Consider the following 26,064-nt stretch of genomic DNA (forward strand, 5'->3'; position numbering starts at 1 on the left):
ATCTTCCTCAGCAAAAAGAGGAAGATTGGCAACGGATGTTAGCTCAGGGCCAATCTTCCTCACCAAAAAAAAAAGAAGAAGAAGAAGAAGAAGAAGAAAAAAAAAATGTATAAAAAACTGCTTTCTAAAAACAGTAGGAATTGACAAATCTCATACATGGGAGAACTGAACAGGCCTCTCTTAGAGATAGAACAAGTGCCCCCTCAAAAGTAATGATCTTCATTAAATAATACAAGTTAAAAACTTAATCTGAGAGACGGAGAGAACAAACTTTACACTCAAACAGTAAATAAGCATTTTCAAATACATGAAATAGTCACAAAAATTGGCCATATATTAGGCCATAAATAAAAATTTCGACAAATTCCAGAAAGCAGAATCACATGGGCCATGTTTTGCCTATAATGCAATAAGATCAGAAACTGACAGAAACATGAGCATAAAAGAAACCATCCACTTGAAAATTTAAAAAGCTATACTGCTCTATAACTCTCCAGTTCAAGAGAGAAGCAAAGCAGAAATTGCAAATGATTTAGAATTGAACAACAACGAACAGAAATAAACCTTGGGTTTGAGGCCAAAATGGTACTCAGAGAAAAATTACAGCTTTAAATGCACTTCAGAAAACAAGAAAGACTGAAAATTAACTAAGCATTTAAATCAAGAGGCTAGAAAAAGAAAACCAAAGAAAGAAGAAATCACCAATAAAAGCAGAAATTAAGCAAATGGGAGGACAGAAAAAGTAGTTGATATCTAAAAAAATCAAAAGCTGATTCTTTGAAAGGACCAATTGAAAAAAAGAAACCTGGGGCCAGCCCAGTGGCGTAGCAGTTAAGTTCGCACGCTCCACTTCGGCAACCCGGGGTTCGCCAGTTCAGATCCTGGGCACAGAGCTACTCACCACTCATCAAGCCATGCTGAGGCGGCGTCCCACATACAGCAACTAGAAGGATGTACAACTAGGACATGCAACTATCTACCGGGGCTTTGAGGAGAAAAAAGGAAAAAAGGAGGAAGATTGGCAACAGATGTTAGCTCAGGGCCAATATTCCTCAAAAAAAAGAAAAAAACTTCACCTTAAAAAAAAAAAAACCTTAGTAATTCTTATCAGAGGGAAAAAAGAGACAAATAAGCATTGGGAATGAGAAAAGTCCTATGACTATGGATATAGATATATATTTAATTATGAGAGAAAACTATATAAAGTTTTATAGCAATAAATTTTCAATTCTTGATGAAATGGATGATTTAAGAAAATATAAATGAACAAAATTGGCTAAAGGAAATATACAAAACCTAAATAGGTCAATAATTAGATGAAATTGAAGGACAAAATCTACCCCCCAAATGGCACAAAGCTATTCTTGTAATCTACAAATTGCTCCAGAGCACAGAAAACATAGGAACTTTCTGGCTCATTGTGAGAGCCCAGCATAATCCTAATAACAATCTGGACAGGGATAGGGTGTGGATCTGCGTCGACCGCCAGGCCTGCCCCACCTCTGGAGGACAGAAGCAGCCGCATGTGGGACCCTAAGAGGTGTATTCCGTCATCTATTTGCCACTTATTTTCTGAACACCTACTGTGTGCCAACCACTCTGCTTGGTACTGTGGGTGATTAAAGAATAAGATGCATCTTGCCATCAAGGTACTCAGAAGCTGGTTGGGCTGATACGGGAAAACAACAATACAGGACAGAAAGTGATACACACAACTGGAGATCTAGAGAAGGGGGTGCCTTCAGCTTAGAGAGGGGGGAAAGGGCTTCCAGGCAGAGAAACGGCATGAGCAAGGGCCCGAAGGCTGGAAAGCAGAGGGCAGCGAGGAGGCTGGGTGCTGGGTAGAAGGTTCAAGGCGGGAGAAAGAGAAGACAGGGAGACCAGGGGCTGGGGACCTTGGATCCTAAACTAAAATGTTCGCACTCTGTGGGCACAGGGGAGATACTGAAGGTTCACAGAGGGGATGTAGTCAGAGGAGGATGAGTTTGGCAGCCAAAGAGGGAGAGGCTTGGAGGAGGAAGTGAAGAGGTGGAGGAGGGACCCGGGCAGAGGCAATCAGAGCATGAGCGAGGGCAGGTGTGTTTGAGACGGGGTGGAGGGAATGAGGACACAGAATATAGAGAATGGCTGTGGGGCCCAAGGGAGAGAGGAGAGTTGAGGGCACCTTGGAAATTCCAAACCGTGGGCCCCGGGAGGACAGGTGCAACCAGGGAGGAGGAGGTAGGGGCTGAGCTGGGCCTGATCTGGTTTGGGGTCCAGCACTCCCCTCCATACACATACGCCTGGAAATGCCTGGTCACAGGCCCCTCGTTAGCAGCTCTGCCTCCAAGACTTCCGGGGGCGGCTGAGGATAACGGGCAGCTATGCTTGATCTGCCTGCATTCCCCATGCCTGAGGCCAGGAAGGTAGGAGGACTCCCGGGACAGAAAGTATTAGTCACTGGGGGAGAAGAGGTGTTCTGCCAGTGTGTGTGTGTGCGTGTGTGTGTGTGTGTGTGTGTGTGTGTGTTTGAGAGAGAGAGACAGAGACAGAGACAGAGACAGAGGCAGACAGACAGAGGCAGCCAGGCTGGGGAAGGAGAGAGAAGAGAGAAACAGACTGTGTGTGTGTGTGTGTGTGTGTGTGTGTATGTATGTATGTATGTGTGAGACAGAGAGACAGACAGACAGACAGACAGAGGCAGGCAGACTTAGGAAGGAGAGAGAAGAGAGAAACCGATTCTGGAGACAGGGGGTCAGTCCCCCAACCTAGAGTTGATGGGGCAGCTGCTGCTGAGGAGGATTTAAGTGGAAACCCGGGGGCTGCTCTCCGGTCTCGTGGATCGCGGAGGCCCAGCTCCCCACGCTGCCGTGGCACGTGTGGGGGACCAGGCAGGTGGACAGCCAGCATGGAGGAGGTGCCAGCCTGGGTCCCTGCCAAGCCCACTTCCCCTTCCCCGCTTCCCTTTTCCCTTCCCTCTGCCCCCTCCCTCACCCCCTCTCCTCCAGGGCTTCCAGAGGTAGGCAAACTCTGGCATGGGGTCTGGGGGCTCTGCCATTGGCCCGCAGCCCAGGGTACAGTCCAAGCTCTTTGGCTAAAAGGAGTCGCAGCCACCGTGTTCCTGCTGGCGGCAGGTGCCCTGCGGGGCTTTACACACACATGCTCTCGCATCCTCTTCACGGCCTTGGAAGGAAGGTATTACCAGCCCCTAGCACAGATGAGCAAACTGAGGCCCAGGGAGTTAAAGGGATCTGCTCAAGGCCACACGCTGGTGAGGAGTGCACTCAGGTTTCACCAAGGCCCAGCTGCCCAGCCGTCCAATCTTTTTTCTCCAGCCAGAGGGTGTGGCTGTGGCCACCAGAACCAGCCAGGCTGTCTGATTCTGAGCCTTTGCCAAGCCATGACCTCCAGCCAGAGTGCCCTCTCCACAGCTGTCCCAGCCGCCCTCTGCACGCCTGCCGTCACCTCCTCCCCTGAGGGCCCCAGCCCCTGGCCTCCATCTTTGACCCTTCCCATTGTGTGTGTCATCTGTTTCTCCAAGTCTGTGCCTCTAGGCCTGGCTCTGCTCCTCACCATGGGGTAAAGCCCCAGAGCAGGGAGCCTGGCTTTCATTTCCCTGGGTCCCCCAAAAGCTTCAGCATCCAATGAGGCTGAAAAAGTACTTGCAGAATGACTGGACAAATGACGTGCATGCTACAGGAAAAGCAGCTCTTGTGTTCAGACAGCCCACACCAGCTTTAAGGAAAATCACTAAAAACTGACTTGTTAAATTCTATCACACACCCTTTAGGGTAAAGTAAGAGTTATGGACCATGAAACAATAGACATGATGATTTCTAGAGATAAAATGCCTCCAAGGACGATGCCTGGGGTTTTCGACATCTCTCTAATCCAGAGTGGTTTAGACCAGCCGTGGGAGGCAGGAATGGTTATGCCCACTTTACAGGGGAGTCAGGTGGGAAAGCCTGTGCCCTTCCTGGGAAAAGACTCAAATAAAAATGCCTCCTCCTTGAACAGTAACAGTGATGGGGGCTATTTACTATTTTAACTTGCACTCTCCTTTCTGCGTAAGGGTGTGTATGGAGCAGGCTGGGGGCATTGACGATGCACTGTTCCCAGAGAAAGGGCTGCTTTCTTCTTCTCCCAAGTGCTGGCAGCGTGTGGAGGCCGGGTCACTGGGTACTCCTAAGTGGGCGGCAGCTAAAATCCTGTGGCAGGCGCCAGCTCGCTCCCTGGTGATGGGGGAGATTCCCTCTGGCCGTGGCCCCTATCTCCCAACAGGCAGACTTCAGGGTGACATCAGCGGAGAAGTGCAGGCGACCAGCCCCAGGGGACACATGTTCTTGAGGCCACACCACCGCAGCTGGAGGGACGGGGTGAGGAGGTCTTGGGATATGTTTTCATGAGCTCCATGAATCCCCTGACTTTGAAGGAGATGGTCCATGGCTTTGTGGGATTCTTAGAGGCTGCCACCCCTCAAATGTTGCTTTCAGGGAGGGAAGAGAAGAGAGAGGGGAAAGGGCAGCAGAAGGTCTCAGGTGTGTAACCTGAGCCCAGGAACTTGCAGGGACAGATGGGAGCCTGAGAGGGGCCTGGTGATGGAGAGGAACAGGGAGGCAACACGTTGTCCTGCAACCCCATTTCCACCTCACAACCACTCGGGGGCCAGCATTCTACAGGCAAGAAGCTGAAGTGGGGCGGGTAGTGACCTACTTAGGTTCCTACTGCTAATGAGCAGTAGAGGCACGATTTGAACCCAAGCCTGTTTGGGTCCAAGCCTCGCTCTGCCCCTGGCACCAGCCTGTCTTTGAGTGAGGAGCCAGCAGCAGTGTCCCCAAGGCCTGTGAAGAGGAGCAGGTCTACACAGAGGGGGTGAGGACAGAAGGCCCGAGGTGTGCAGACGTGTAAGACAAAGGCCTGGAGGCTATGCTTCCTACACCTACCCCCACCTGTCACCCCAAACCCTCCACCCACTCCACACCTGCCCCTGGGCAGCCACGTGTGGCCGGGAGGAGAGAATCACGGCTGAGCTGGCCTGGCTCCCTTTAAAGTCCTAAGTGCCAATGTGCAGGGCCTTTGCAGCACCCGAGGATTCTAAACACATCCCTATCCAGTCACCCTCCCACTCCCGGGGCCACCGCTTCCCATCGCCTCCTCTCTCCTCCAGCCTCCATGCCCAGCTGAGGATCTGAAACCAAGACTAGCAGGAGCTCAACTCCACAAGCTTCCAAATCAACCGGCTTGGAGACAGCGGGGCCTCACGTGCTGCAGGGGAGGAGGGTGAAGTGCAGCCTCTTTAGAAAACAGTTTGGTAGTTTTTCAGCATGTTAACCACTGAGTTCCCGTAGGACCCAGCAATGCCACCCCCAGGGATATAGATATCTAAGAGAAGTGAAAACTCACGTCCATACAAAAACTTGCACGTGAACGTTCACAGCAGCATTATTCACAACAGCCCCAAAGTGGAAACAACCCAAATGGCCATCGGCTGATGAAAGGATGAACAAAATGCGGTCTATCCATATACTAGAACATTATTCATGCATAAAAAGGAATGCAATTCTGACACATGCTACAACAGAAAGAACCTGAAAGCAGCATGCCAAGTGAAGGAAGCCAGTCACAAAAGACCACAGGCTGTATGATCCCATTTATATGCAATGTCCAGAATAGGCAAATCTGTGGACAGAAAGTAGATTAGTGGGTTCAGGGACTGGGGGGAGGGGGGAAAAGGGAACGACGGCTAATGGGTATGAGGTTTTTCGGGAAGGAGGTGATGAAAACATTGAGGAATCAGATAGTGGTGATTCCAGGGATTGCTGATTTGTGAACCAATCAGCAATTTGTGATTGCACAACTTTGTGTATATACCATAAACCACTGAATTGTACACTTTAAAAGGGAGAATTTTACATATGAATTATGTCTCAATTTAAAAAATTGTATAAGAAAAAAACCCCACCTCCCTTTCTCTGAAACACATGCTCTGCCTGCTCTCACGATGGTGGCTGACCTGGCCCTGCTCCTGTCCAAGACCATACCCTCCAGCTGGGCACGGGATCCTGTCCCCTGCCACCTATGCAAGGACATTGCTGCTACTGTTGCCCCCTCCCTCTCATGCACCATCCATTTCTCTCTCTATTGGTTCATTTCCATCAGTATGTAAACATGCTATAATTTCTTTCATATTAAAAAAAAACCAAAAATAAATAAAGGCCCTCCCCAAATGAAAAAGAAAACCCCTGCCCTTTGACCTCACATCTCCTTCCAGCTGCTCTCCACTTCCCTGTTCCTCTTTACAGCCACACTCCTTGATCCGTCTATTCTCACTGCCTGCACTTCCTCTCCTCTACTCTCTCTTGAACCCACTACAGTCAGATTTCATTCCCGACCACTCTACCAAAATTGATCTTGTCAGGTCACCAGTGACCTCCACGTCACTAAATCCAATGGCACCTCTCAGTCCCACCCCCCGGACCACTGGCTGGCATCTGACGCAGTTGATGGTTCCCTCCTTTCTGAAGAGCCTTCTTCTCTTGGCCTTGGGACATCACTCTCTCGGTTCTTCTACTGCAGTGCCTGGTCCTGCTCTGTCCCTTCATCTCCCTGCCCTCTAAACATTGGTTGTTGCTCAGTCCCGGGACCCCTTCTCTAAGCACACTCACTTCCTTGGTGATCTCTAATCTCACGGCTTTCTATGTTGACTCCCCACTTTCCATCTCCAGCCTACACCTCTCGCCTGACTCCTGACTCAGACAGCCAGCTGCTGGTCTGACTTCTATCCGTATGTGTGAAAGACACCTCAGATTTAACACGTCCAAAGTTAGACTCAAGATTTCCCCCCCCAAACTTGCTTTTCATTAGTCTTCGTAATCTTGATAAACATAACTCTATTCTACCTGTTGTACAGGCCAAAGACTCTTCCCCCTCTCCCCCAACCCATCCCATAAACTCTATCAACAAATCTTGTTGTTTCCTCCTTCAAAATACAGCCAGAATCTAACTCCTTCTCACCGCCTCCTTCCGCACTGCCCTAGGCCACCATCAGGAGCCTCTTAACTGGTCTCCCTGATTCTGCCCTGGTTTCCCTATGGTCTATTCTCCATGCCTTTTAAAACATCAGTCAGACCACGTCCCTCCTCTGCTCAAAACCCTCCAATGGCTTCTTAGTTCCCTACAAGGCCCTAGGAGATCAGTGCCCCCAGATAGGTCTCTGACCTCTCCTATTAGCCTCCCCCCACTTGCTCTGCACCTTGGCCTCCTAGCTATTCCCCAAACAGGCCAAGCACAGCCTTGCCTCAGGGCCTTTGCACCTGATACTCTGTCTGAGATTCTCTTCCTCCAGGCACAGGCACAGCTTTCTCCTTCAGGTCTCTGCCCCAACATTACCTTATCAGGAAGGCCTTCCCTGAGCAGCCTACATAAGACAGCAACCCCTTCCCCACTGTCTACTTCCTTTACCTTGCCTTATTCTCCCTCACAGCATTTATCACCAGCTGACACATCACATATGTGTTTATGTTCTGTCTCCCCCACTCTAACATAAGCTTCACGAGAGCAGGGACTTGACTTTGCCAACTGCTGCATCCTCATAGCCCAAAATAGAGCCAGGCAGACGGCAGGTACCCAAGAGTATTTACTGAACGAATCTGTGAACACACGCATGCACATAGGACTTGGGGGGCCAATCCACACACAGCTGAGGGGAAAGGTGGCAGCTCCAAGTCAGGGGCTCAGGCCTCACTCCCCGACCTCCCTAGATGCAGGCAGATGTATGGGTGACCTCTCATCTGCACACATGACAGGGCTGATTCCTAAAGCACCAAGTCACTTGATTAATAGTAATACAAATCATAGCAGAACAATCACAGCAACAATAGCATCTACTGAGGCTGACTACGTGCCACGCCCCTTTACTCTCTCCCTCACTCAATAAGCAATAACTAAGCACCTGATAGATGCCAGCTCCAGGCTGGCATCAGAGATACAACAGTGGGCAAAGGACAGTCTCTCTCCTCGAGCAGCTTAAAATCTGTATTATTTCATTTATTCTTTGCAGCAACTGTGAGGGCATTCCATTCGGGACACTGACCCCACTGAGGGGGGTGCACCATCTTGGCCCAGAGGCTGTCTGTGCCCAATGGAAAGAGGAACTCCCCATCACTCTGACGTGGGACATGGTGACAACAGGGTGACAGCAGCTGCACGGGGGCCTGGAGCTGGAGCATCACCCAACACATGGGCAGACAGGTGAAATCTCGAACTTATCAACCAGGTTGGTGCTCTCAGCCCGAAGTGGTCACGTGACAAACAGTGATCAACACGAAGCTCTGAAATCAGGGCAAAACCCAAAATCAAGCGCAGGAGTATAGGACCTGACTATCAGCAACGTGGGTGGGAGGAAAACCACCCAGGGTTTGGGGTCCTGACAAGCTCAGAACGAGCCCAGGCTGTGTGGTGACTGTGAAGGGGGAGGGGTGCACGGTGCACTCACCGCCCTCATCTCTCGGCCCTGCTGAGCTGACTCCAGTCACTGGCTGACAGGGGGTCCCTCAGCCCCTAAGCTGGCTAGTGGGGCTCAGGTGAGCAGGGCCAGATTAAGATCCTTCACTTTGGGGTCAGAGCGAATGGGGTTCTAATCAGCTGTGTGACCTTGGACATGTTACTTCCCCTCTCTGAGTCTCAGTCCCCTCATGTGCCAGGGCCTGACCAATCAGAGCGCTGCTGGACAGGCGCTGGAGCAGGAGGTCTGGGTTTCTGGGGAAGGGCCCTCGGGGACACAGGGCGGCAGCAGCCATTTTCCAACGGTTCGAAAGTATTGTACCATTTTATCAACGAGTACAGTAGCACTGGTGCGTACTGGCTGACGAGCACCTGTGCTCACCTGTAAAGTGGAGACACTAATCTCAATTTAGCAGAACTGTTGCAAGGATGAGATAGAACAATCCCTGCAAAGCCCTTAGCATGGGGTCTGGCCTTCAAGAAAAGTCTGGTCAGCAGTAACTGCTAACACTGCCCTGAGGTGCAGCAGCGAAGGAGGGTTTGGGGGGCAGATCTGGTCTCAATGTAAGGAAGGCTTTTCTACCAGCAAGCACCGCCCCAGGCTCCTTGGAGACCAGTGAGCTCCCTGTTACTAGAAGCAATCAAGCAGTGATGGCTGATGGAACCAGGATAGAGGGGCAGGCAGAGGCCTGAAGGGCTGGATTTCATCATCTCAGGCCAGCGGCCACGTCCCCTCATAAAAAAAAAGAGGGAAATTCCTCCCACATCACTGCTGGCAGGAAAAGTGGAGGATGGGTGGAAGGACAGGCCAGCTCTGCCTGTACCCCATTCTTAGCTGGGGGGCCATGGGGAAGTGCCTACTCTGAAGTTGGCCTAAGGGCTGCTGAGCATAGAAGCCCACCAAGTAAAGCCCCTTGCTCAGAAAAAACTCTCAATAAACGTTCCTCCTCCTCTCACTGCCTTCCAATGTCCTCCTCCCCTCTCCCTCCCAGAAAAAATGTGGACTCAAGTGTTCGGGGAAAAGCCAGGTCCAGGCCCCTCCGAGAAGACAACAGCACTTGTGTCTGAGGTTTGGGCAGAAGCCAGGGTGGAAACCTCCCAGCTTCTGAGGGTGCAGGAGAAGAGCCAGGGCTCTCGTTCTTTGTAAAGACCGAGCCCTTGCTGGGGATATCGGGGGACAAAATGGCTGCAGAGCTGGGCCCAAGAGCCCCTAGGTGGGAAGGGGTGTCGGGAGACTCAGAGCCCATTGTTGTTCTCTGTGATGGAAGAAAGATGCAAGTTTCCAGAGCTGGCTGGCAGGGGCAGGGCCGAGAAGGCCCAGAAACACCTGCCCCTACTGTAAGTGGGCAGAGGATCTGGTCAACATCCTACCCTGCAGGCCCGAGGCCTGGGCCAAAGCAGGAGGCAGCAGAACAGGATGGGGGAGGGGCCTGGCGGAGTCAAGAGGGCCTCTGGGCCTGGCTCTGCCTCGAGCTGGCTCTGACCCTAAGCAAGTCACTTCTCCACCTGCCCCACAGCTTCCCCGGGTGTAAAGTGTGGGGCTGACACCATAGAGCTGAGGAGCCCGACCTAACAGAAAAAACAGGCACACAAGAACACCAAGACAAAAGAAGTGAAAGCAGGGACTGGAATAGATATTTGCACACCCATGTGCACAGCAGCATCATTCACAATAGCCAAAAGGTGGAAACAACCCCAATGTCCATTGCCAGATGAATGGATAAGCAAAGTGTGGCATATACATCCAGTGGAATATTATTCAGGCTTAAAAAGGAAGGAAATTCTGACACGTTATAACATGGATGAACCTTGAAGACATTGTGCTAAGGGAAATCAGCCAGAAACAAAAGGACAAATACTATATGGTTCCACTCATATGAGGTACCTGGAGTAGCCAAAATCAAAGAGACAGAAAGTAGAATGGTGGTTGCCAGAGGCTGAGGGGTGGGGGAATGGGAGTTAGTGCTTAACGGATACAGAGTTTCAGTTGGAGGAGATGGATGGTGGTGATGGTTGCAGAACAACTTGAACCACTGAACTGTACACTTAAGAATGGTTAAGATGGTAAGTTTTATGTTATGTATATTTTACCAATAAAAAGAAAAAAAACACAAAACTCCAGGATTCTGCCTAAGGCTGGGGTTTTCCTGATTCATGAAGCCTGAGAATGGGGTACGATTAGTCGCATAGCTGAAAGCCAGGGCAAGGTGGGCTCCAAAGTCAGAGACCAGAAGAGGGGGCCAGAGAGCCGGGAGATGGGGGAGCTGATGCAGCCCTACAGCAGAGAGGTGGGGACCAGATGGGGAGGAGGAGACATTCCCAGAGCTGGGCCCTTAACAATAGAAGGTGAGACCAGGGTCCCGAACCCTTGTGGGAACGAACTCAGCTCCAAAGCCCGCAGGTCCCACAGACACCGCAGAGCCCAGCTGCTGGCCCCTGAGGTCAGTGTCTCCTGTCTCTCAGATTCTGGGAGGACCAGGGCAATGACGTCCCTTGAAAGAAAACGAGAAACAGGTTTGTAAGTAAGCAGGCAGCCTGTAAGAATCCTCAGTGTGGAAACCACAGAGAAGGCTTCCTGAGCATGCTGATGAATCTCTGACCTGAGATTCAGATCAGAACCGGAGCACCAGGCCCTCCGAAGGATCTTGGGCAAGGAACAAGAAGGGCAGGTGAGTGTGTCTGTGGATCCTGATAATCCAGGCCACACCCCTTCTCCTGGGACTTCAACTCCCATTTCAGAGACACAGGGATCCACTGGGTGAGGTGGGAGAGGATTGTCCCACCCAACCAGAATGACAGAGACAAGGGGAGTTCAAACCACTGCTAACTGTGTGAATCTCTCTGTGCTTTATTTTTATGGAGATAACAACAGCAGCTACCACAATAGTGTTTGTAAGGATTAAAACAGAGCATATGCAGAGTGCTTACTTAGCACGGGCCTTCCATACAGTAATTGCCCAATAAATATCATTATTGCCATCATAATTATCATCCTCTTCCTCCTCCTCATTATTATTAAGCTGCTGTGTTTTTCCTCTTTCTGAATTTGGAAGAAGAGAAAGCCCAGAGTCCAGAGCACTTGGAAGGCATCCCAGGCTTAGCACCTCCCCCAGGATAGGGTGGCCTCCAGGGAAGCAGGACCTCAGGGCTCTGGAAGCCCAGCGAAAGTCCTGTCCATCCCAGGGCTGCACACCCCCCCAGAAGAGTTCAGCTCCAGAGAGGGTCAGTTACACTCGAGCCTAAATGCAACCAGCCTTTGATTAAAATTCCCCAAATATGGGGCATCCTTTTAAATGCCAGACTAATTAATATTTAGCTGTAATGTTCTAAGCCTTCCTTTTCTTAATAGGAGGGCTAGTGGAGTAGGGAAGTGTGCTAAGGGGTAATCTGGCCTCTCCTCCTGAGGAAGGCCTGGTGTGCAACGCCCTAAGCCAGGCCTGACTGGTCACAGGATCAGAGGCGCAGCCCCCAAGGGGAGCCCAGTAGCTTCAGAATGCAGGCTTTACAAATTCACGCTTATAAAGGAACGCCATGGCCGCGCTTCCCCTCTCCCTGCCGCTACTGCTGTTGTCACAAAACCTTCCTAAAAACCTTGAGGAAAACTTTTTTTTTCTGAGAAACTAATCTAATATCCAAAGTTACTTAAAACAAAGTTAGCAAAGTTTATATGGCTGTAGAGAGAAATAATATTTATTGAGCTCCATGTACCAGGCATGGTGTTACTCTCTTACGTGAATTATGCAACATTTTTCAGAATGTTTTCTGTGGAAATAGTCCAGAATGATGGGCAAAACTTCTCCCTTTGGGAATCCCTAAGGACAATATGTCCTACCAATAGACTTGCAGTACATGTTTGCATATTGAAGGTCCTTTTAAGTCTTACAGTAAACTATTTACATTTCTTTAACCCAGTATATCCCAAAATATGGTATGTATTCGAATGGGTGATACAAGAGATGATTTTAGAAAGTGCATAAATGTAAGTTTTTAATTTTAATAGTTATATGTATTTATTTTAATGTGAATTAGAAATAATATAGCTAGCCCATCACACCTGTGACCGCAAGTACATTGTTCAAGACTCATTCACTCATTCATTCATTCCACAAACATTTACTGAGGACCTGCCATGAGCCAAGCAGTATTCTAGATGCCGAGGATACAGCAGAAAATAAAATAAAGCCGTTGCTCTCATAAATTTGTATTTTAGTGGGAGCAAAACTCAAACAAATAAGTATATCGAATGAATATAAATATATGTTCAAAGCAAAAGGTAGACTAAAAAATAAGAGTTGGGCAGGGGACAGAAACAACAGGGGTGGGGTGGGTACTAGAGTAGATGGTTTGGTCAGGGAAGTCCTCTTAGATAAAGTGACCTTTGAGAGGAGACCTAAATTAGTGAGAATGTATTTCTGCTAATTCTTAATTCCTAATAAGGAAGAACGTTCTAGGCAGAGAGATACCTAATGCAGAGTCCCTGAGGTGGGAACGTGCTTGGTACCTGGTGGAACTGTTCAAAGTTCCAGGGTTGCAGACAAACCCCTGAAGGATAGTGCTTAGTAAAATTAACATAAAATTCAAATACCATAATAGTCACCCTTTTAAAGTGTACAACTCAGTGTTTTTTAGTACAAATACAAAGTAGTATTTTTTTCAAGTTTTATTTATTTATTTATTGTGTGTGTGTGTGTGTGTGTGTGTGTGTGTGTGTGTGTGAGGAAGATCTGCCCTGAGCTAACATCCATACCAATCTTCCATGCCAATCTTCCTCTTTTTGCTGAGGAAGACTGGCCCTGGGCTAACATCTGTGCCCATCTTCCTCCACTTTATATGGGACGCCGCCACAGCATGGCCTGACAAGCGGTGCGTCGGTGCACGCCCGGGATCCGAACCCAGGTCGCCAGCAGCGGAGCTCGCGCACTTAACCGCTATGCCACGGGGCCGGCCCCAAAGTAGTATTTTTTTTAAAGTGATGATTTGGTTCTGGTTCTGGCCAAGATGGAGTAACAGGGATCAGACTTACTTTCTCAACTGAAACAACCAAAAAACAGACAAAATATATAAAACTGGTTTTCAAGACACTGGACATCAGGCGATGAAGGATGATGATCCCTGAGAGACGGGATACAAAAGAGGTGAGCCAGCTATGAACGCCAGCTACTGCCTCGAGAGGGCTTCCAGGCCACAGAGCAGAGAGGGGAGACCCAGCGGTAAAGAATGTCATTTTACAATAATAAAAGGGTCAGTTCATCAAGAGGATATAACAGTCCTAAACATTGATGCACCTAATACCGGAGTGTTAAAATACATGCAGCAAAAACTGATAGAACTGAAAGGAAAAAATAGGCAAATCCACAATTATACTTTGAAATTCAATAACTGACAGAAGCAGTAGACAGAAAATCAATAAGGACATAGAAGACTTAGACAACACTATCAACCAACTTGATCTGACATTCACAGAACACTCCACCCAACAACAGCAAAACACACATTCCTTTCATGTGCACATGGGACATTTACCAAGATAGACCATATCCTGGGGCATAAAACAAGCCTCAACAAGTTTTAAAGAATTCAAATAATATACTGTATGTTCTCTGACACAATGAAATTAAAATAGAAATCAATGACAGAAAGATCTCTGGAAAATTCCTAAATACTTGAAAACTAAATGACGTACTTCTAAATAAGCTATGGGTCAAAGAAGATATCAAAAGGGAAATTAGAAAGTATTTCGAACTGAATGAAAATAAAAACACAACATACTAACATTTGTGGGATACAGCTAAATGAGTAGTTAAGGGGAATTTATAGCACCAAATGAATATCTTAGAAAAGAAGAAACGTTCAAATCAATGACATCGCTTCCACTTTTAGAAGTTAGAAAAAGAAGACCAAATTAAATCCAAAGGAGAAAGACAAAAGGAAATAATAAAGATAAGAGTGGAAATCAATGGAAACAAATGGGAAAAATCAATGGACTAAAAAGCTAGTTCTTGTAAAAATCAATGATATTGAGAAATCTCTAACCAGCCTAATTAGGAAAAAAAAAAGACACAAATTACCAATATCAGGAATGAGAGAGGTAACATCACTACAAATTCTACAGATATTAAAAGGATAATAAGAGGATATTATGAACAACTTTATGCCAATAAGTTTGATAACTTTGATGAATTGAACAAATTTTTGGAAGACACAAACTGCCAAAGCTCACTGAAGAATAAATAAATAATGTGAATAGCCCTACAGTCATTAAAGAAATTGAATTTGTAGTTAAAAATCTTCCCACAAAGAGAAGCAACCTAAGTGTCCCTCGACTGACGACTGGATTAAGAAAATGTGGTACCGATATACAATGGAATACTACTCAGCCATAAAAAAAGACAAAATCGTCCCATTTGCAACAACATGGATGGGCCTGGAGGGTATTATGTTAAGTGAAGTAAGCCAGAAGGAGAAAGACAAATACTGTATGATCTCACTCATATGTGGAATATAAACCAACACATGGACAGAGAAAACTGTATTGTGGTTACCAGGGGCAATGGGGGTGGGGAGTGGGCACAAGGGGTGAAGGGAGACACGTATATGGTGATGGACAAACAAAAATGTACAACCCAAAATTTCACAATGTTAAAAACTATTAAAATATCAATAAAAAAAAAAAATCTTCCCACAAAGAAAACTCTAGGCTCCCATGTCCTCATAGGTGAATTCTACTAAACATTTAAGGAAGAAATAATACCAATTTTGTCAAACTCTTCTAGAAAACTGAAGAAGAGAGCATACTTCTCAATTGATTCTATAAAGACAGCATTACTCAGACATTACAAGAAAACTACAGACCAATATCGCTCAAGAACATAGATGCGAAAATTCTAAACAAAATTTTATCAAATCAAAGACAACAACATAGTAAAGGACAAGACATCATGACCAAGTGGGGTTTATCCCAGGGATGCAATGTTAGTTTAACATTAGGAAAATCAATCAATGTAATTTACCATATTAACAAGATAAAAAAGAAAAATCATATGATTATCTCAGTAGACATAGAAAAAGCATTTGACAAAATCCAACATCCACTCCTGACAAAAACTCTCAGCAAACTAGGAATAGGAAGGAACTTTCTCAACCTGATAAAGGGAATCTATAAAAACCTACAGCTCACGTCATACTTAATGCTGAAAGACTGAAAGCTTTCTCCTTAAGATCAAGAACAAGACAAGTATGTCTTCAGTTAGGGAAATAGGCAAGAAAAAGAAATAGAAGCCATCCAGATTGGAAAGGAAGAAGTAAAACTATCTTTACTCACAGACATGATCATTTCTGCAGAAAATTCAATGGGATCTACAAAAAAAGCCACTACAACTAATAAGTGAATTTAGCAAGGTTGCAAGTTACAAGATTAAGATACAAAATTCTACTGTATTTCGATATACTAGCAACAAACAATTGAAAACTGAAAAAAAAAATATCATTTGTAATACAGACACAGGTAGTATAAATCTGAAAAAATATGTAAAAGACCTATGCACTCAAAACTACAAGACAATTGATGAGAAAATTAAAGAAGACTTAAATGCAGAGAGAGACTGTGTTCATGGGTTGGAAGGCTTGACATTGTTAGGATATCAATTCTCCTCAAATTCATCTATAGATTCAACACAATCTCAATCAAAATCTAGAATTTTAGAATTTAACTGATTCTAAAATTCATATGGAAGTGCAAAGGACCTAGACTAGCCAAAACAACTTTGAAAAGAACAAAGTCAGGGATTTAACAGTACCTGATTTCAAGATTTATGACAAAGCCACAGTTATCAAGGTAGTGTGGTATTGTTGTTAAGATAGACAGATCAAACAAACAGAATATCTGGACAACCAATTTTCATCAAAGGTACAAAGGCAACTCAGTGGGGAAAGGATAATCTTTTCAACAAACAGTGCTGGAACAGGTGTATATCCACATACAAAAAAATGAACTTTGTTCCATACCTCTCACCATGTACAAAAATTAACTCAGGTAGATCATAAACCTAAATGTAAAATGAAAACCATTAAACTTCTAGAAGAAAACACAGGAGAAAACCTTTGTGACCTTGGGTTAGGCAACGATTTCTTAGACACAACACCAAAAGCACAGTCCATAAGAGAAGAAACTGATAAATCAGACTTCATCAAAATTAAAAACTCGTCTTTGAAAGACACTGTTAAGAGAATGAAAAACAAGCCACAGACTTGGAGTAAATATTTGCAAATCACATATCTGATAGTGGACTTGTATCCCAGTGGTTTTCAAAGCTCCCCACCTGGAATGACATTCTAGGATTAATGGCCTTGTTTAAGAAAGAGCCTCGAGAGTATAAAGTAATCATCAGTAGGAATCTCGAGCGGTGGTTCTCTAACTGCAGCAGCACCTGGAGGGCTTGTTAAAACACAGATTGTTGGACCCCACAGATTTTTGGAATCATAGGGCCTGAGGGTTTTCATTTCTGGTAAGTTCCCTGGTGATGATAATGCTGCTGGCCTGGCTACCACACTTTGAGAACTGCTCATCTAGACCAATTTAGACTAAACTAGAAACACAGTGTCAGATGCAAGATTTTTCCCCCCAAGGGACAATTACCAAATAAACTATGCTTATAAAGAAATAATTTATTTTCCCCTTTTTTATTAGCTAGAGACATCTGTAAATGTTAATCAGAGCTTCTGATCAGCAAGAAATAACACACGTGACATCACCGAGTTGGCATGATTCTAGCCATGCCTCTTTGTGGAATACACATTTTGGTTTCCACAAAGCTGTTCAGAATTCACCCTGGAAAACAAACATCCACGGCCTTATACCAACCATCCCATAATGGCAATATGAAGGAAACCATCACACCCCGCTGAAGCCTGTCACCTTTCCCTGACCCTCCGAATCTAAGGCCCCAACCCCATGCAGGGCTGCCATCCAGGTCTCACCGTCCAAGATGGCCCATTGATTGTCAATCTCTGTGTGTTTCAGGTAGGAGTCTTCGATGGTGGGGTCGTAGTCAGGCACAAAGATCTTCTGGAAAAACTGGATGGTGAGGGCACTCTTGCCCACGCCCCCATCTCCCACCACCACCAGCTTGTATGTGGGGAGGTTGTCGCTGGGGACAGCACTGGTTGCCATGTTTCTGGTAGGTCAGATCTGGGGAGGCAAGACACGTGGAATGAGGCAGGGGGCTTTGACTTAGAGGAAAATATTCATGGGTTTTCCTCCCTTCTTACAGAGTCATAAATACTCCAAATTATAAAACATTTTGAAAATGAAGAAATGCAAAAGAAAATAAGTGTCATCCCTGGTCCCACCACCCAGAGACAATCACTGTTAAAATGATTTATTCATCTGTTGAATACCAACTATGTGTCAGGGTTGGTCTTGGGGACAGAGTACTACCAGATGCCACATGGTTTCAAACAAGTACAGCCAAAAGCCATGTGCAAGAAGCTTTCCCACCACTCAACTCCGCCCTATTCCTGTACACGTCAACATGAGGGCCTTAGTCTGAGCAGGGATGGCACAGAGGCTTGCCTTTCACATCAACTCTGTCATTGGACTGCTATGCTGAGAAGGATTTGGGGCTGGCTGAGCTTAAAGGGAAAGAGGGCCACACCTGAGCTCAGGGAATCTGAGGCTCCTTCCAACTCGCAGAATTCTGTGATCCTGGCTCCTTTCCTACGGTCTTCTTGCCCTTTATTATGCTCAAAGTCATGCTAGAATCTCTCGGCATCTGGTCAACCCCTGTTTTAGTTGGGGAGGAGGGGAGGAGCAGGGCTAAGTTTTGTTTGATGATGTTGAGTCCAGCTAAGGCAATGTTTCTCAACCAGGGGCAATTTTGGCCCCCAGGGATATGTGCAACTTCTGGAGATATTTTTGGTTGTCAAAACCAAGTGGGTGCTACTGACATCTAGTCATTGAAGGCCAGGGTTGCTGCTAAATATCCTGTAATGCACAGGACAGTCCCCCACAACAAAGAATTAGCCATCCTAAAAGGTCAATAGTGCCAAGGTCGAGAAACCTTGAGCTAAGGTGACCAGGAGGGAGCTGGAAATGCGGGACCAGGATTCTAAAGAATTGGGCCTTAACAGATAAGGACTGATTGTGAAGAGGTGATAGAAGAGAAGGGAAGAGTGACCTTTGGAAATAGCGTCACAAAGTGACAAGGAGGCGAGGCAGGGAGCATGGAAGGAGCACTCAGAAAAACTGGAGGGAAACCAGGATCTGTCATAATGGTGGAAGCCCATGGTTTCCAGAAGGAGGAGGTTGACAGCACCAAATGTTAAACACCAGTGGGGAGGTGGGGTGAGAGTCACCTAAAGAACAATTTGAGGGTTGTTGCCAGGGATCTAAGCTGCTAACGGCGGACCCTGGCAGGCAGAAGCAATACCACCTCTTGGTAGGGCGTTCCTGGTAGTATGAACACTGACCCTGAGCCGAGGGAGCAGAAGCTTGATCCCACCTCAGGGAACGAGAAAAGAAAGAAGCTCTGTGCAAGTCTGGAGGGAGAAAGGCACAGTGTGTGAGTGAGGGGGACTTAAGGACTCATAGAAGGGTTGGAGGCAGCACGCCTGGGAGGACAACAGACTGGGGGTCCTGTGTATATCGCTGCTGCTTGGGAAGGCCACTGACCTCTCTGAACCATAGTTTCCTTACCCATCAGATTAAAAGGGCTGGATTTTTACAGTTATTTTTAGCTCTAAAAGAGTCCTCAATTCTAGATTTCAACAGAAAGGGTGTTACACACAAATGCGGGTGATGTGGCCACACTGATTTGCATGGGGCTACAGGCGAGAGTCATTGCACAATCTCTCGCACTTACTGAAGCCTGATGTTAACATTTAGGACTTCCCTGCAGTGTGGGGGAGCAGGCACTCGTATACACTGCAGGTGAGAGTGTAAATCTGTCCCAACTGGACTGAGAAGATACATAAATCTATAAAAATTTAAAATGGACATATCCCCTCTCGAAGCTATACTACATGTGAGAATTTACTCTGAGGAGATAATCAGACAAGTGTACAAAGATGTCCAGAACAGGGGAAAAAATGGAAATAATTTAAATGTTGGGGGGGGAGTTAAAGAAAAAGCTTATCCATACAATGCAATACTATGCAGCCATTAAAAAGGATGATATTCACTAACCTAGAGAAAGTTTATATTATGTATGAAAAAACCTAAACAGGTTGCCAAACAGCAAGTACATGCGACTGCACTTTCATGAAGTCACCCATCTATGAATCTACATGCCTAGATGTGGTTCTAGGTACAGAGAGCATTGGCATGAAGCTGTCTCTGAGGCAGATTCTGGGGGACTTTCTCAATTTTTCAATTTTTGTGTGTGTGTGTGAGGAAGATCAGCCCTGAGCTAACATCCGATGCCAATCCTCCTCTTTTTCGCTGAGGAAGACTGGCCCTGGGCTAATATCCGTGCCCATCTTCCTCTACTTTATATGGGACGCCACCACAGCATGGCTTGACATGTGGTGCATTGGTGTGCGCCCAGGATCCGAACCTGCGAACCCCGGGCCACCAAAGCGGAGCACGCGCACTAAACTGCTGCACCACTGGGCCGGCCCCTCAATTTTTCAAGTTTTGACAAGCATGTATTATATTTGTATATTGGAAAAGCTTAACAATATGAAAATGTTCCTCTTGTTTAGGTGGGGATTTACGCTTCTTTGGTGCAGGATAGAAGGACCAGGCACCAGCTGCAGCCCCAGCATCTGGTTCCCCATCTCCCTACAAAGATGAGGATAAGCTGAGGCTGCAGTGAACTGAGCCCTCCCACGTGACAGACATGGTGGTCCAAAGGGGCCAGAGGGGAGTTGGAGGGAAACAGAAATGGGGAGAGGAGGGTCGGGGGCAGCTCCCTCTCTCCTTTGCCTCTCAGGTCAGGGGAGCGTGGTGTCAGCTCCTCACTGCGTCTTACCCGCTGTCCTGGCCTGTGGTGGATGGTGACACTGCGCCAGGGTGAACTTGTTTGCCTGTGAAAGAGGCTGTTTTTGACGTTCCCTTCCATTCTGTGCTTGCAGCGACATGAATAAAAAATACTAAGTGTGTGGGAAGGTACTGGGAAGGAAAATTCTTTCTCTTGATTTTCTTCTCAAAATAAAACAAGATAAGAAATATGATAGAGGATGGACTGAACCTTTGAGTCAATGCTCAGACCACCCACAGCAGAATCACCTGGGGACTTGCTAAAACTTGCGAAGCAAGGCAGCTGGCGGGAAACGGTCAGATGAGGGCCCCTTCTGTTCACAGTGCCCTGCACTCAGGGGTTGAGCCCCCAAGGGCCCACGGGGAGCCAGCTCGCGGTTCCCTCCCAACTCAGACTCAATGGAACGGGGTTAGAATGCAAAACTTCTAACCCTATGTTGACACAAAAATTAGACTGTGTCCCTTGTGGTAAAAAACCCTTTAGTGCTGCCCATAGCTGATGGGTCAAGTCCGGGCTCCTTCACCGCGCATTCAGGGCTCTCACTGGCTGCCATTGCTGACCTCTCCAGCGGTAACCGTGCTGCAGCCTCTCACACTCTACTCTCTCGCCCTACCAGCTCTGTGTTCTCCCGGTGTGCCCTGTGGTGACACTGAGTCCTCTGCACACCCCCGGGGCCCCTGGGAGAGCATGCACCTCTTTACAGGTCAGGCCCTGGCCCAGGAATCGCGTCCTATGGGAAGCATCACTTTCTACCCTGTGCCCTGCAGCTGCTGGTGCAGAAGCCACCATCACGCTTGAAATCTTCTACACTTCCTGTGCACAAAAGGGCAGGGACTGCATCTTGTCCCTCTCTGCATCACCAAAGCCTGGTGCAGCATCAGCCAGGAGCAGACACACCTGAAGGAACCGGAGGCTCAATGCTAGCATTTCTGAACAACCGTCGGACAAGCTATCAGCCACAGTGCTGGCCCTCCGCATGCCAAGGGCTAAGGGGCAACTCTCCCTGGCAGAGTATGGCAGTTCTCCCTCCCTCCACCAAGTCAGGCCAATCACAGACATAAAAGACCCTTGTGGAAGCAAGTGTGAGCCCAGGGAAAAAAGATATTGCAAAGGCCGGAGAATAAGGCCAGAAAACCCCCCAATTCATAAAGGCTCTCGGCCGGATCTTCTGATGGGCATGTTTTTCCAGTCCTCAACCTCCCCCAGAATAACCCCTGACTAAATGATGTCTTTGTAAATGGGGAGGGCAGTCAAAATGCCAAGGGGCGGGCACCACACTCCTACAAAATAGGCTGGTCCCACCGTGCTATAGAGAAAGATTTTTTTTTTAAAGTCACCACAGGATAAAAAGTTGGTTGGTGGTTAAAGAGCGAACTGCTTACATTCACAACATCCCTCCTCTCTCCAGCCTATTCATTTAGAAGGAACCTTAGAGATGATTCTAGAATATTGGTTCTTCACCATTTGGGAGTCATGGACGGCCCCTTTGAGGTGGGAGGGTGGGATAAAGTGGACATAAGTGCCCTTTAAAGTTTCTCCGCCAATTTTCTGGGCCAGATACTCTCCTACTGACCAAGTGAGTGACCCTGGGCAAGTGACCGTTCACAGCCTCAGTTTCTAATTCGTAAGATGGGGCTGGTTAGAGAACCATGCTTTGCAGGATCGCTCTAAGCATGAAATTTTTTTTTTTTAAAGATTTTATTTATTTATTTTTCCCCCCAAAGCCCCAGTAGATAGTTGTATGTCATAGCTGCACATCCTTCTAGTTGCTGTATGTAGGACGCGGCCTCAGCATGGCCAGACAAGCAGCGCGTTGGTGCACGCCCGGGGTCCGAACCCAGGCGCCAGCAGCAGAGCGCGCGCACCCAACCGCCAAGCCCCGGGCCAGCCCTAAGCATGAAATTAAAATCTATGAAAAGCGCCCAGTTTAGAGAAGGTGGTCGAATGTTTGTTCCCTCTCCTTGTTTACTTTGTTCCCATGACAGACAGACAGACACACTCTCCCAGCCTCCTCCCCTCCCCCACGAGAAGCCCCGCTGCCACCTCAGCGCCAGTGCGGTAAGATTAAACAGGCCTGGGGGGCACGTCACCCACCACTTAGAGCACTGTTTCCATGGGAAATGGCTCTGAGGTTCCCAACAGCCCCCTCCACTCAGAAACCAACTTTTGGAACCGGAGCCACTGGGCGGGCGAAGGCGGAGGTGGTGGAGGCTGGTTCCCATGGCAACCACCACTCCCAGAGCCCCTCCCAGTCCACAGGCAACCCAAACCCTTGCTCGTACTGGAAACCTCTTCCTAAAAGGAATATTGCTGCCTTGACAATTTTAAGAATGTGTAAACGAAAACTTTAGGCATCTGTAAGCTGAGAAATAAGCTTTCCTGGCTGCTGTCTTTTGCTCCCGTTCTTCCCCCATAGTTAGCACTATCTTGCATTTGAGGTTTGAAGTTGTTTCCTGAATGGCAGATTCGCCTCCCCAGGCAGCTTGGAAGCTCCATGAGGACAAGAGCCACATCTCCTCACTCCCTTGCCTCTCACAGGGCCAGGCAGGGCCCAATGCATGGGAGGCTCAGGTCTGCTCATTGACTGACTACTTGATACTGCCCCAATACAACCTTCCACCCACCCAGCCCTCCCTTGGGCCAAGAAGCAGAGGCTGATGCTCCTCCTTCTGACAGGGGTAGGCTCATGCCCCTAGGAGGGGGAGGACTGGGTGGACAGATGTCCCCAGAATCACATTTTCATCCAGCAATTTTCAAAGTGTGCTTGGGGGGGTCCGAGACCTCCTGGGAACAATCTTGTGCAAAGACTCCCCCCTTGGTTCTCAGGGTGGCAGTCTGGGGGAGTCAGTAATAGCCTTCAACTGCAGCCAGGCAGCTCCAGGTGCACTCATGTCTCTGATATGGACACCCTGTGTGACCTGGAGCAAGTTTCTTAAGTTCCAGGAGCCTCAGTTTGCCCTGAGGAGAACAGGACGCTCAAGAAGGCGTAAGGCCTCAGTGAAAGGAAACTGGAAGGCCAACCAGCAAGGGAACACTGGCAGTGATATGGGCCCCTGGTCTCCCTCACCAAATCTGCCCCTTCTCCCCAGTCTCTAGGGCTTCTACAGAGCTTGTTTCCCAAAAGAAGAGCCCTAAACACTGCTCATTTGTCTAAGTGGGCATATGTAAAAGAAATGGCTTTGGCTACAGACATTGTCAAGGGGTCCACGGGCTCCCTGGCCTTTCCACGCGCTCCATTCCCTCAGCCAGCACCACTTCCAAAGCAGTGTCATGTGGTCCTGGCCAGAACAAATGGCACCCAGGAGAGGCTACACAGCAGTAACAACCCCACCCTTTAGCGCACATCTGCAGTGGATCAGTCGACACTCAAGGTTGTGCTTGGAACCACCAGACCACACTGCCTTGAGTTCTTTTGGTAATTACTTTTGCAGCATCACAGGGCTTTTCTTTGACTGTCATTGTAATTCACTAACTCACAGGGCACTCTTCATCCTTGTGGCTGCTTCCCTGGCCCTGATTATAGGACCACAGATTCTTGGAGCTCAGGCGGTGCCAACCCAGAGCCTCTCCCAAATATGCTGCCCACTTTATTCAAGGTTTAGTTTTCACTGCTTCTTGCTTCTCTATTTTTATACTAATTATTTAAAAAATTCCCTCTAACCCCATCAGTTGAACTACAAGTTGTCTGGTACATAAGGCCGGAAGAGGGGTACACATTCACTATTAATAGAGCTCTTGGGAGAGTGAATGGACTTTCATTCACATTGAGCTGAATCAGCCCTGGGAAGCTAATCTCATCTCTGTGATGTCTGGGTGTGCCCAGCTCAGGGGGATGAGGATACACTGGGGGGAGTGACCCAACCTCTGTGGAGGAAATGGCTCTGCATTCCAGGAGCTGCCCTTCCCTTCTGCACAATTCCCAGAAATGGGCAGCTTCCCCAGCGCTGCTGATTTGCAGGCTGTGCATAAATGGCGTGCAGCGCCACCAGGGGTCTCAGCCACTTGGTGTTCCTCAAGGCTTCACTCTCCCCTCCCCAAGACATTGCTCCAGTCCTCCGTCTCACATCTTTGCTAATCCAAGCCCAGCACTGTCGCTGCACCACTCGCCCCCTCCAGGAAGAAACCAGTGCCTCCAGCTCACTCCATTATTAAGACTTAACCACCCGGCCAACAGTGTGTGTTATTTTATGCTGTAAAGGACCTTAAACATCACCAGGTCTTGATGGTGAGTACGTGGCATGCATGCTGCTCCTCCCATTCCCAGAGCCATACCAGACGTATAATCATCGTCCTCTTCCCTGCCTTTTCAATGCAGCACCCTTGGGAGTCAGAACCAGGTGATTGGTCCAGAGAGGAAATTTGTTTGTCATCCCAGATGTAACCCACTACTCTTCCAGTCCCCTCCAAAACATCCCACCTACTGGCCATCCCATCCCATGGCAGAGGCTCAGGACCCTCAGGGGGAGCCTGCCTGGTTAGCTCTGGAGAACTTGATTACCCAAGTCTTCTGTTAATACATCACTCCCTGCTTTTCTACCCCATCAAATCCAAACTCCTCTGCCAGGATCACACCTAGACCGCTGGCAGCAGGGCAGAAATGATCAGATAGGAGTCCAGAGAGCCAGGAAAAGGCCAATGCTTGCAGTAAGCCAGGTGAGGGACGCAATGCCCTTGGCCTTGCTCACGACCCCCAAGTTCCACGTGCTTTCTTCTATCACAACTGTTAACACTTGGGTCTGACCTGCTAGAGTGAGAGTGCCTCCTGACAGGGCCTGGAGCTCAGCCATCTACCACCTAGCACTGTGCGTCCCGGAGCGGGCGCGCAGAAACCACCTGCTGCAATTATTACAATGGCGATCACGTTAAAAACAACAGCAGCATTTAATTAACGTAAGTGATGCAGCTGATGCCGTGGGAAGATTTTTACCAAATTAACTCATTTAATTCTCACAACAACCCTATGAGGTATGACTTTGATTATCCTCATTTTACAGTTGAAGAAACTGAGATGCAAAGAAGTAAAATAACTTTTCTAAGGTCATCCAGCTAGAGAGCAGCAGTGCCAGATTCTGAAACCACGCGGTGTGGCTCCAGAGCCCGTGGCCAGCCCGTCACACCAGGCTCCTCTCGTGGCTGGCAGAGTGGTGGGTGGGTGCAGAGTCAGGCCAGGCCAGAGGCAGCCGATCCAGGAGAGCTGGGACGCGGTCAGCAGTGAGCCAGGGAGGTGGTGTCAGAGTCTGGGAGCCCTCCAAGGCCAGATCAGGAGCAGCTGAGCAGGTCAGGGTCCCAGAGGCACCCAGGGCAAATACTGGTCACTGGGAACAGACACGCCCCCATGCCCCCAACTGGGACAGTCTGCCAAGCAGGACACAGGTCTGGTACTGCCAGATGCTCTTGCCCTGAGGGTCAAGGAGGAAGCTGGGGGATCAGGCAGCTGCCCAGCCTCATGGGAACACCACGTGGCTCTGAGACCTTCATTTTCCAGCACCTCTGTGTGGGACCCTCTCCACTGTGCTGGTCCCCACCCCAGCCCCAGCCTGTCTCCTTGTGGTCCTATACACCGGTACTTCCTGCCTATCTTGAGGCTGGCCCCTATCTGGAACCC

General features: G+C 48.0%; 1 protein-coding gene across 2 annotated transcripts in view; it reads right to left on the reverse strand.

Annotated features, from left to right (window-relative positions):
- Nucleotides 1-26,064, reverse strand: part of MRAS (muscle RAS oncogene homolog) — a 56,348-nt gene that overhangs the window by 14,278 nt on the left and 16,006 nt on the right. For both annotated transcript variants that reach the window (XM_058552278.1, XM_058552287.1), the window contains exon 2: nucleotides 17,458-17,668. In XM_058552278.1, the coding sequence (XP_058408261.1) occupies nucleotides 17,458-17,650 (193 nt within the window). In that variant the 5' untranslated portion in view covers nucleotides 17,651-17,668. The remainder of the gene's footprint in view (nucleotides 1-17,457; nucleotides 17,669-26,064) is intronic.

The sequence above is a fragment of the Diceros bicornis genome, chromosome 2 (genome assembly GCF_020826845.1).
Source record: "Diceros bicornis minor isolate mBicDic1 chromosome 2, mDicBic1.mat.cur, whole genome shotgun sequence".
NCBI classification, from domain to species: Eukaryota; Metazoa; Chordata; class Mammalia; order Perissodactyla; family Rhinocerotidae; genus Diceros; species Diceros bicornis.